This window comes from Acipenser ruthenus, chromosome 14 (genome assembly GCF_902713425.1).
Source record: "Acipenser ruthenus chromosome 14, fAciRut3.2 maternal haplotype, whole genome shotgun sequence".
Taxonomy (NCBI): Eukaryota; Metazoa; Chordata; class Actinopteri; order Acipenseriformes; family Acipenseridae; genus Acipenser; species Acipenser ruthenus.
In genome coordinates, this window is record NC_081202.1 from 11,250,639 (window position 1) to 11,263,927 (window position 13,289).

General features: G+C 35.0%; 1 protein-coding gene across 3 annotated transcripts in view; it reads left to right on the top strand.

Annotated features, from left to right (window-relative positions):
- Window positions 1-231: 231 nt before the first annotated feature.
- Window positions 232-13,289, top strand: part of LOC117419532 (myoD family inhibitor domain-containing protein-like) — a 30,254-nt gene continuing 17,196 nt past the window's right edge. The window contains exons 1-3 of one of the 3 annotated variants that reach the window (XM_034032342.3): window positions 232-356; window positions 828-985; window positions 5,226-5,342. In XM_034032342.3, the coding sequence (XP_033888233.2) occupies window positions 886-985; window positions 5,226-5,342 (217 nt within the window). In that variant the 5' untranslated portion in view covers window positions 232-356; window positions 828-885. Of the gene's footprint in view, window positions 528-827; window positions 986-5,225; window positions 5,343-13,289 lie in introns of all 3 variants that reach the window. The other 2 variants (XM_034032341.3, XM_034032343.3) reach the window with 2 other exon arrangements.

Sequence of the window (13,289 nt, forward strand, 5' to 3'; positions counted from 1 at the left end):
GGCAAATATTAAGTTGATCATTTAACACAAGGTTTCTACATAATCATCAGATAACTTGTCATAACATTGTGCCCAAAGGGGATACAACACAGAGGCACTGCAAATACAATGAGAAACGTATTTAAAGAAAAACAAACAAACAAACAAACTATATATATATTGTTTATTCTGGGTACTGAACATGCTGGGTAGCCAGACCCTGTATCTTTAAACTTTCGGCTGAAGGACCCGGCAGCCACCACTCTGTCCTGTGGCTTTCATCCAGAGCTGGATGTTTTTGGAATCCGGAAATGATGAAAAAATGTTTCGGAGAGAAAAGAAAAAAGACCCAAACTCCTGTGAGTAAAAGAACAAACGTGAGTGATATTACCAATCTAACACGATCAGATTTACTTTTCAGAGTCTGGGAAAGCAAGGAACAGAAAAAAGGATAGCAACAAATTCAATTGTATTGGTGCGGTAACTGAAGAAGGAAATAAATGGGGAAAAGACAAGGTTGAACTTTTAGGAGTTGACATGTTTGAAAGGTATGGATCTGTTTTAATAAGTTACTTATAAGTACCAAATTTAACAAGGGACCTGTGTAATAGCTACCTTTTAAATTACATGTATATGTTTTCTAATGAATATTTATTTATTTATTTATTTATTTATTTATTTATCTATTTAATAAACTTTTGACTGTTCTGTTTAATGCAAAATGCTCAGCATCAAAGTTTATTGATACGTGTAAAAAGAGAGTTATTGTACATGTTAAGGGCTGGTCACAAAGCATGATACTTTGTGACCAGCCCTTCATGCGTGCGTTGCTTTGTATTTTGTTTTAGAGTTGGGGGGTGATTTTCTTGAGAGGTTTACGTTTTTTCTCAAGAAGAAAACTGGCCGATGTCCCAGGAGAGAGAACTGTTTCATCCTCTTCGGCCTGCCGGGCCAGAGACGGAACCTTCACAAGAGGAAAAAAAACATCTGCTCCCAGGCACTCGGGGTGAGTCAAGCAACACATCTTTATGTATATATATAATTTCTGAAACTATATTAACTTCTTTAACACCCCTATCACTTCCAAGTAGCATATTATTGAATGCATTAGAACTGTGTACATTTTTTTTAAACATGATTAATGTCATAAATCACTGCCTTTTTATTACGCGCTGTTTTGTGTAACGGAATTTATTTGAAATGTTACTAGAAATGATCGTGTAGCATACCGTTCCAAAATACAAAACAATTTTAAGATCAACGAAAAAGACAAAAAAACAAAAACGTTTTGTTAAGACTGGGACAAATATATTAAATAATGTATATCCTTACTTCTCTAAACGAAAATGTAGCCGATTTGACAACCAGATTCAATCAAAGACAACATTTATTGTGTTCCTTTGCTCCTAAAGTATCACATTCCTGGTCGCCAAAAGGCAGTTTCAAACTTTGTAAACAAATGCGAAGGCGTAAGTTTAACCATTTGAGTACTTGTCTTTATTTTCAGGGTCTTGCATACACTTATTAGGGAAAGAACCATTCACTGTTTTTTTGTAAAAAGTGTTGCGAAACATTGCCGTCACCTTTTCATGTTAATATGCTGTTGCTGTTTCTTGAACAGTTGGTTAGCGTTGGGAGTAAAACAACTTTTTTTTTTTTTTTTTATCACAGATAAGGGCTGCTGTTTATATATATATATATATATACATTGTTTAATATATTGGTAATTATGGGGAAGTAAATAGGATGCAGCTGTGACTTTCAAAGGCACTTGTGAGTATTTATACTGTTGGTTTTGGTAGTGTGTTACAAATGCATACTTGGCAAGTAAGACAGTTATGGGCAACGATATGAAAATTGTATATACTGAAGTCTTGCAAAACTCAGAAATATAATAACACAATTGTGATATCAAACATACATATATAGACGTCAACAGATACTTGCATATGAAAAGCAATAACTTTAACTTGGTGGTGCTTTATTGCTTCACAATATACATGGGGGAACCCCCCTCCCCCCCTCCCCTCCGAAAACACAAGGTTTTTTTATTATATTTTACTATTCCATTATCAGCCACGTCAAAACCGAAATATTTATATAGGCTACTTCACTGTGCCTAGACGTAGAGGTTGTTAATTTTCTAGTCAATCCGGAAGTAATTTAATCTTCAGATGCCCTGCTATGCTAACTCGCCACACCTCTAAAAGTATTAAATATGTATCAAAATATCGATGTTGATGCCCATCACTAATAAATAGTGCTGGGATTAACATGGGATTTTAATGTTAGGATATTCGCTCCTAATTTTAAATATTAGTTCTGATTTTCGTTTCTTTTAAAAGTAATAAGCCGTTTTGTTTATTCCCGAAATAAATAGTACATAAAGTTGAAACTGCTTTTTTGACTTTTTTTCGTTCCTTGCCATTGCCATTTCTTCACAGTGGGTATAGACACTTTTTCATAAAGTAATAACATGTTTACTTGTGGCTTTTTTGCAGCTGAACAAGCAAACGAAAACTGAAATTTAACTTTAAACAATTCAAATAAAATAAATATGGAAATGGCGTTGTAAAACGAGGGGAAAAAACTCAGTTTTGGTTCTCATTTTACACTCGACATAACACATTGTTGCTGGTGCTGATGGTTTCAGGTTGAACCCCTGATTTTGAATCCCAGTTATAGTAATGCTAATGTGCACTATGCCTGTTGTATCCATGGAACATGTGCTCAGTCTCAGAATAAAGTTGTGTTTACAGGGTGCGTGCATAGTTTGCAATACTGAATAGCAGGTTCGAATTTTGCTTTTGTGGATTCTGTTGTTGGCTGTAGTTACGATTTTTGGCACCCAGAATGGAAGGTTCTTTTTCTAGGATTTTGATGTTATCGTACTATACTTTTCTAGATTTTGGAAATGTGCCTTCCAAGCGGCTGGAAAGGGTATACCAGTGCCACTTAGGTACAAATAACGTTGTTCCATGGGTCAAAATGTGTTCAATTCAAGGAATAAATCTGAAGAGTCATCATCATACTGAGACAGAATATAAAAAAAGAAAGAATACCAACAAACTGAGGGCACAGAGCTACTTCAGTGATTCCCCACCATTGTCAAAAGTACATATTAGTAATAATAATAATAATAATAATAATAATAATAATTTGATTTGTTTTTGTTTAAAATGTAGTGACCATCCCAGAGAACAGAGAGCAGCCCTGCTTTTTATACACTCTGAATGTGCTCCGTGTCTGGCCAGCGCTTTAGCTGGATGAGCCCCTTGGTGACCCCTAAAATTACATTCTTAGGACTTTCACGACATTTTTCTGAATAATCTCAATATAGGTTAATCTCTTTATACTGTACATTTCTTTATAAATATAAGTTACAAATAGTAGAGATATACACACCTCCAGACTGATAAACCACTGAAATCTCAGCAGCAACCTCATCCTTCCATTAAATCCTGCTATTGAAAAGTATTTTAGTACAAAGGCACTTCTCTTATTAATAATATTTAACAAATAATAACATTAAACCATCCTCAGAGATAACAAAAAAAGGAGAGGCTAGTGACATTACAATCAATTGTCAAATGTTTGTATCACATACTAAAGAAATAAACTGCACATTGTGTTTTTCATATGTTACTATTGTATTTGTAAATATATGTACAGTAGTCCGTCGCGTATCCGACCTGTGGTGGGACCAGAGTAATGGCGGATATGTAAAAAGTCGGATCGAGAATCTTGTTTTAAATACTATTATACACACCCGTAACAATTACTATATTCACACAATTATTGTTTTGAGATTCAGCTTCTGTTATGGAACTCCCCTAATCACTTGTTTATAATCCCTTGATTACTGCACTTATTTTAGGTTGTCAAAATATGTTATGGTGGTGGGTGGGGGGGGGGGTTATTATCAAAGCATTTTACTCCACAGTGCTCTACCTTGCATAAGAACATTATTATTTGAAGTTTTAACTCTAAAGCTGTAACCTATGCTTGCCTTTTTAGTAAAGCATCAATTATGTTACTAGGGTCACCACCCTGAACATGTAAATTCAGTCTGGCTTGCTTGATAATATTCTAAGTTCACTTGTAATCAATTGAATGTGTCAATTTCAATAATTAATACTTTTTACATGTGAGTGATGAAAACAGCTGGGATCATGCATTATATTTCAAAAGTCTCATCAGAGAAATTGCAACTTTTAAAATGTACAAAGAGCTCCTAGTAGATAATAATAAATTATGAAATAAAGTAAATCCAGAAAAAAATGAAAGTGAGCAAACATCTTGTGAATATCAGATGGCATTTGATACTAGCTTTGATGTTGTCTTCACATTTGGTATACATCTGTTCCATACTGTGGGTATTGCTCAATAAAAAACAAGCCATTATATGTCCACAATATTTAATGTCCTGCTATATTTGAGAAGATTTTAAATATACTTACTAGTATTTCATATTTACTACCACAGCCAGCCACTGGTTATTTTTACAGTTACTCATGTGTGATCTTTTCTATAATTGTACCCCTCGAGATGCTTTATATTTGTTCATGTGGCTAGTCTCTATTTAAATAAAACCTGTATATTACAATATACTGGTATATGAAAGGCAACTCCTATTGCATGAGGTTCCAGACCTAAAAAAAAATATGTAATTGTTTGGCAAGCCTATACTAAAAAAAAAGAAAAACACATCTGACATCGGAAACTCCCACATTGTTCTGTGCAACTCTGTGTCTTCTCCAAATATTTTCTGGATGAAACACTGATTTCGTGTTTTGAAGAAATGGGTTTGGAAGAAATAGTGTCTTCAGTATAAACATCATGCCATCCAGTTCAGGTCCATAAGCATTTAAGAGGTTATAAATTTATAAGAAAAAAATACTTAAGTTGCTAATAAAGTACATACTGGTATTGGATGTATATTTTACAAATGAAAGTCCTACTCCGTTGTCCATATTAGTATTAATAGCTAATAATGCAATATAACCATTCTGTGTAGAGCAATGTGTTTTAATGTATTTCATCCAGTAATTAAACGTGAAGGAGTGAAGATCACAAGAGCTGAAAAATAGCCTACTTTTTCAGTTATAACCATGGTGCAATTTAGGGCAGAGGCATTCTAAATATCTAAAAACAAAACAAAACAAAAAAAAAAAAACAGTTGATCTAATTCCCTTGCCCAACCTTCTCATGCACTATAATAGTGTTTTTTTTCTGTCTTGTTTTAGATGTACATGACAATTCAAGCAAACCATCAGACCAAAAAGAGGTGCTCTCGCTGGCTTACAGGAGCAAACAAGAACAGATGAATGAGGGGAATTCCACAAATGGTGACCTCATTACAAGTAAGTTTTGAAAAAAATATAATGGTGTCCATCGGGAATGGTTGTTAAGTAAAAATAGGGGCAGAGAGAGAGAGACCCATAGGCAATACAATACTAGTGTCAAAATCATTACTCTAATGCAACTCAACAAAGTGGCTCAATCATAAGGCCAAACAAAATAAATATTGTGCTATGTTAACGTGGTGGGAAAAAAACAGGGTAGGTAAGTTCAAAACCTTTTCTAAATATACTGTATAATACAAAACTAGGGTGGGCAAGTTATTATTATTATTATTATTATTATTATTATTATTATTATTATTATTATTTTACTACTTATTAATTTATTTATTCTTAAATGCCTTAAAGGTATAGTCACTTTATTTGCTAGTAATAAAGGTAAGTAACCTTTATCTCCTGCCAAGGATAACACATTTAAAGCATTTTGCAAGATATTGCCTTCAGTCAGGTGTCATTTATACCAGCAGCATCAGACTCACTACAGTAAGATGTTCTCACTGAAATGACAGGTGGTACAATGTCCTTTTGATTCCTACTTCAGTTTAGAAACTTAAGAAGCAATACAAAACAAAGAGCACACAATATAAACATCAGTACTTGCACTGAAGAGCAAGGTTGAACTTGTATTACTTGGGAGGGGCGTGGTAAAGATGGGTCAGGTTGAGCTACTGGAACCTCCGCGTTGGCCGTCAATCGAGATCTTGTTACTTAACCCTTTCCTGCCTAAATAGAATGACCATATACAGGCATGAATATGACCACTTTGTGTTTCAGCGCTTGCAGTTTGGCAACCTCAGGTTAGAAATTAAAACCAAATATAAACACAGAAAGGCCTTCAGTAGCTGTTTCCAATGATATAATGTATTTTGTTGTGGAATGTATTTACATTATTTTTTTTTATGTAAGCCACACCCCCAAAAAAATCATAACAACATTTATAATAATAAATGACAGTTTAAACATTTCGACCCCTTTCTAAGTTAGATATAGAACAAATATTAGGACTTTATAGTTGCGAAATTTTGAGGATTTCAAATAAAAATATCTTCTACTGTTGAGGAGCTACAAGATTTTGTCCGAGCCATGGTCTGTATGACAAAATACCTGAAAACGGCCTTAATTTTAGCACTGTCAACTATGTTATGGAAGTAGTCCAGACTAAGAGAAAATATAAAAGTGCATTGCCAAATTGTATGTAAAGACTTTTAACCTAAAATATATTAATAAATACAAGTAAAAAATGCATTTTTTTGTATTCAATAATTTTGCATTATGAAGAAATATATCATATTTGTTTATATACGTTATATAATTCAATATAACCACGAATAGCAAATAAAAAAAATTAAAAGTCTATAGAAAAATATAGAGAAACAATCTATAAATGTCAACAAAGCAGTAAACCTAACTATATTGGGCTACTGCAATAAATGAGGCCACCACTGTAAAGCAAACAAATAAATTCATTTCATTTTTGGCATATAAACATAATGTACTCTATTTCCTGACTGTCAATAATTTTGCATTATGAAGACAAAATCATATTTATATATTTGTTATAAAATTCAATATAACCACGAAAAGCAAACCAACAATAACAAAAAAAAGAGACGAACTATATGGTGATCACAAAGACGTAATCATAAAGATAATGGGGTGATGCAATAAATATGGCCACCACTGTAAACAACAAACAAATAAATAAATAAATACATACAATCATGTAGTGTGGTGTACGTACTGTCAAGTACAAGCCTGCTCTCGATCTTGTCATCTTCCACTTCAAAATGGAAGGTAGACGTGTTTCCTGTGTTGACCACAATATTTTCTAAGTAGAGGTAACCTTTTGTTAGAGGAGGCAGTTGGAATTTCAGACATTGCTCTCGATTGGTTTAGATCATATTTGTCCAATAGATGTCATTCAGTTTCTCTTGGTATTTTCACATCTGATTTTGAATGAATTATTTCTGGCGTCCCACAGGGCTCTGTGTCGGGCCCTCTACTATTTAATATTGATATGCTGCCTTTAGGTCAGGTTTTCAAACGTTTTGGTGTAAATTCTCATTTTTATGCCGATGACACCCAGGTTTATCTTTCTTTTTAAAACGCATTTTGACACAGCAGTTTATCTTCTGTCGGACTGTACTGCTGATATAAACAGATGGATGCATGATAATTTCCTTCAGTTAAATTCTGACAAATCTGAAATTGCTACTGGGATCTGTGAATCATTTGTGCAGAGTTCTCCTCACTGTCATTAGAAGGTTCTGATATTAAAGTCAGTGCTAGTATTAGGAACTTAGGTGTTATTATGGATTCCTCCTTAACCTTTGAACCTCACGTTTGCAGTGCTGTTAGGACAGCCTTTTTTCACCTCCGAAATATTGCCAGTTTACGTCCTTTTTTATCATAAGTAGGTGCAGAAAGGTTAGTTCATGCACTCATCAGCTCGAGATTGGATTACTGCAACGCTGTGTTCTGTGGCCTTCCTAATAATACTCCTAGAAGGCTCCAATATGTCCAGAATGCCGCTGCTTGTATCCTAACAAGATCAAAATCTCGTGATCATATTTCACCTGTACTATGTCAACTCCATTAGTTGCCTGTTAACTTTAGGATTGATTTTAAAATTGCAATGCTAACCTATAAAGCTGTAACTGGCACTGCTCCTTCATATATTGCTGACCTGCTTACTCCCTATGTCCCTACTCGCAGCCTTCCTCTGAGGCTTGTCTGTTGGTTGTCTCCAACTCCAGGCTGCGCACTCAGGGTGACAGTCTTTTTCTGTTTATGCACCCAGACTTTGAAACTCCTTGCCAAATTATATTAAAAGTTCTCTGGAGTTTTTTTAAAAACTTCTTTAAAGACTTACTATTTTAAATTGGCTTTTAACTATACCTAACTGTACTTTTTAAACTGTTTTTTTAACTCCACCTAACTGTACCTTTTCTTAAATCTTGTAAAGTGCCTTGGGATACTTGCTGTGAAAGGTGCTATATTAATAAAATGTTGTTGTTGTTGTTGTTGTATGCGCTTTTGAAGTGTATCATCAAAACTGGCATTTAGAGATACAATTTGTTTTGTTCCATGCCTAGCCTTACTCAATGACAAGGCTCAAAGACTGATTTGACTGCCCCACTGCTTATTATTTCCATGAGAGAGAGAGAGAGAGCGATCACGTCATCGGTGTGAGTGTTCTGGCGTGTCGGGGTTAAGGAACAAGCAGTCACTGCAGGGTTGGGATTCTTAAAATTAGACAAGCAGTTAGACTTTTTTTTTTCTTTTACTAGTTTGGCTTTATCTTTTTAATATATACTGGTGTTCTTAAACCAGGCAATCAAAAGTGTCCTCGGAGATCAGAGCGTATAAATTATGCACAATTTGACTGAAAGGCTTTGATCTTTCACAACTTTAGTATTATTTACATTTACACTTGAAAATCAGATTGTGACCTGAATTAAAGTTTTATTGACCCACCATGAATATTTTGTGTATTTTTCCCCCATGTTCATACATGGTTTAATTCAAACTGTAAAATATATTTAGACATCTTCTGTCATTCAGTTTCATTTTGACAGGAAGGCTGTGCCCAGCCCATGTGAAATTATAATTAGGGCTTCTGATTTTCGGTTTTAACCGATAAAACCCGATAAAACACCCCGATACAAAAAAAAAAAAAAAAATCGGTGGATATCCAATAAACACCGTAAAAAAAAAAAAAAAAACTACTACAAAAATAATAAATACATTTCCCTGTGCTGCTGGGAAACGTCCCACCTTCCTGACTTGTCATTTGATTAGTTCTGAATACTTTAAACCCGCCCCAACTACTGAAGGACATCACAGTCCTACATTTCTATTGGAGACTCCGCTTGCGACATTTAAAACAAGATTACAGGATGGAGGCTTGTTAGCGTGATTTCAAGCTGTATTACAGTTAAGATACGGAGGATTTAAAACAGAATTGTGATGAAATGTACAAAAATGCATACACACAAAAACCCCAGAAGAATGTGCCCTGATACACAGCTCGTTGTGGAAGACAGCAAAGGAAAGAAGGTACAATTTAAGTGTGCAAGTACTGTCGAGTTACTACACATATTCTGACACACACACACACACACACACACAAAAAACGCTCAAACATTTTGGAAAGTAACCGAAAACACATTTCATACAGTATATCAAAAACGAAAGCCCCGAAAAAAACGATTTACATAAAACTCGAAAATAGCTAAAAGTAAGCACCGAAAAATACAATTATTAAAACCCGAAAAACAGAATCCCTAATTATAATTTACCCTCTACTGAACCCTCTACTTACATATTGATGGATATTTTGTATAGTCTGTTATCTCTTATTATAAATGATCTCTAGTATATTAAAACAAAGCCATTTCTTCTCCAAGTTAGTGATATGAATATTTAGTTTCAGTTTTTTCCACTGTTTGGATCATGATTTTACATATAAAGTGAATATTTAAGGGTGTGGAAGCTTAACAAAACAAAGCTTGCCTTTGTTTTGTTTAATATTTCCATTACTTTAAATAATTATTTCTTTACTCGTATATGCAATTATGAAAATTATTTTAATCTTCTCTCCTCAGAAATTGTAACAAATATCTCCATAAAGCATGGCTGTGAAATGTTTCTTACTTTTACGTAATGTTTTGCTGACCCCAAGCAGAGCAACGGTGGACACAAGCAGCTCTGTTAAGCCTGTCATTGGCTGCTGTGGTACACTTCCTGATGCAGCGACACTTGGCTGTTGTTGAGGAGGAGATGCTCGAGGATGCGTTATCGTCTCACTCCGCAGGTCATCCTAGACCTAAAAGCTGAATTGAGGGATGAGCTACACCCCAGCGTCAATCTAGGGACCGCTATCCCAGCACATGTGGAAGTGCTGTGTTCTCTGCACTACTTCGCCTCTGGTTCCTTTCAGACCACAGTTGGAATGTCTGGAGGGATAGCTCAATCCGCTTTTCCAGTGCTATTCTTGGTGACAATGAATACAGGTGTTGAAGGGTTTTAAAAATAGGTGACCTTTACAAACGATATAATTGAGATTCTTTAAGATCTGAAATAGTTTCAATGATGAGACATGGGTTTTGCCTTCCAGTGGCATGTGAAAATATGATCCAAGACTCTGACAATGGCATATGAACTAACACAGAACTGTGCTAATTTTCACAGCATTGTGAAATAAAACACTTAGGCGTATTTGTGGCTATGCAGTGTTTCTATTCACGATTTAGAATATGTAGCAGGTTTCTGTTGGGTTTTCATTTCCTGCATTTAGCCAACATTTTTATTTTCAGTCGTTTTACGTACTTCCTTTTTCCCCTAGTTTCACATCCCCAAAAATAGTTTCTCAGATTGAGTTTCTTTCATCCTCACTCCAGACTCAAAACAGAATTATGATTAATACCAATTGGATTTTTTTAACCTTTTAAAGTTAGGTACTGCAGTATCTTAAGAGGCTGAGCTTCATAATATATTTATAAGAAAACAGTGCAATACATATTTTAATTCAAATAGATTATTTCTGGTAACTTGCTCAACACAGTTCAAGAATTTTGTTATGAGCGGTGATTTGTTACGTGGGTTAGTTCTTGGAATTCAGTTAAGTGGCATAAACAGTGATTTAATTGCCTATCAGTTCTGTCTTCATAATAGCTTTGCAATATCAAGCTATTTTAATTATAGAGTTCACAATGTGTTGGCTAATTGCAATATATAATAACATGCAGTACAGAGGTACTTGTGGTAAGGTTTAGGTATTTGATGAGCATGTTATTCACTGAGATGTCTTGAGCACTTGAATTTTTATCTTGGGGACATTCTGAAACATTAAGGTCAAGTCATGTTACTACTCTTGCTTTCTAAAGGTATTAACCCTAACCAGACACACCAGAATCTGCTTTGGAGAGTGAATCTTTTCTTCTGTAGCCTCAAGGTTATTCAGTCAGTTCATAATTGCCCCTTAAGGTGGCAAATCTATTTAGTTTCAATGCAAGTTAGACATTTAAATGATGAAACTTTAGCTTAAGGAATTATTTATTATTATTATTATTATTATTATTATTATTATTATTATTATTATTATTATTATTATTATTATTATATATTTTTAAATTGTTATTAACACAATGAATGTGTTCTAATGGCATATAACTAAACAGTGACTGATTATTAACACCACCACCCTTGTAGACTTGTAGATCTGCTTTATTTCAGACTCAGAAGTATTTTTATTATGGGGTGAATGCATAACTCCTGGAGAAAACACAAGCTAGGTTGTTATAGAATTAAAAATTGACCCTGTGGTGGTCTTTTACAACGCAATCTTAAAACAAAACTTGCATTACCTCCAACATGCTGTCACTGTTTTTTTTTATTCAGTAACAGGTTTAATTACTATTTCACATGCTTTAAAAACAAGTATGAATTTAGATATATTGTAAGTGAGAAGTTGTGTACATTTTTAGAGGCAGGTTGTCACTGGGAGTTGAACCCAGCTGAATAATTACATGTGGTGTTAGTTTGAGTACAGTGGGTGGATGGAGCACTTTCTGTTCCTATTTGACTGAAACGATACTGTCACTTTGTCAGTGATGAATTGAAACTGATTGTTGTCATGCCACGGTTTAATGGCTATTTTTAATTTTTAGACCCCTGGTACCACTGAAATCATCTGTCAGAACTAAGAGCCCATTAAGACTGGAGGGAGTAATTTTCAAGTGATTACTTAGCGGTAGGACATGGAAATCACAAACTGTATAAATTGTGTAGAATGCTAGTACAGAGGTTGATTAAAATTACCACAGTCACCCTTCCTCCTGTAATCATTATTTTCTCATTTGTTGTCCTAGATCTATGGTAAATGTTAACAGGCCTGTTATTAATATAGTATTTTAGTTCTCAGATATGAGACCCTCTGCAAGGGTATTGATTTGAAGTGTTATATGGTAATACTTTTCAAAAGTTCCTTCAAATCATTTAACAACTGAATGACGTGTTGCATTTATTGAAAAGCATTGAGTGAGATTGTGATATTTTCTTATTGAGCATGTAATTTCAGAATGAGTTTGACTGTTCCCTGTAATTATACAATATTGACAGATGTGGTTTAAATTATTATATTTTTTTTCTTAATTTGTATTTTCTACTATGATTATTTTGATACTTCATTTTTCTAAAGTTGTGTGTGTCTTGTCAGTGATTTTTATTTTAGGATTTTTTAAGATGTTTTGAACCTTGCTGTGCTATTTTGTATTTTTGAAATAAGTGCTGGGACGAACACAGGACTTTCATGTTCGAATATTCCTTCATAATTGAAATATTTGTTCGGATATCCGTTTGTTTTTCAAAAAGTAATGAAAGCCTTTTTTATTGCTCTGAACGCAGGCAGAAACAGCATAGTAGCAGGGGCAAGGGGCGAGTAGCTGTGTGTGCCTTTTTATTTTAGAGCAAGATCTTTAGCTGTATTTCATTGGTTTTTGTAAAAAAGAAAAAACAACAAAAAAAAAAAAACAGATGCTCTGTGTGAGCCTTGCTAATCGGCTGAGTGTGTTGACGGCATGGCAGCCGAGGACTGAATGGCTGTGGGTTCCTGACCAGCCGGGGGGCGGTTCTCGGCAGAGCGACTCGCAGTAGAAGGGAGATGCAAACTCAACTCTGTTCTGCGGCCAAGGACAGGATTGTCCACACTACCCTGGACAACAAACCTGTATTTTGTGAAGAAACGCTTATACGCCGCGCAGTCCAGAGCAGAGGTGGACGGGCTACCGATCCCAGAGAACAGAGATCAGCCCTGCTTTTTATCCACTCTGAATTTGCTCGGTGTCTGGCCAGTAGGGTTCGCTGTTATGCAATGAGGAGAAGCAATCCCTGCCGGTTTCCCATTCCCCACCAGGGGAGCATCAGAGCCAATGTGACGCCCCCTTC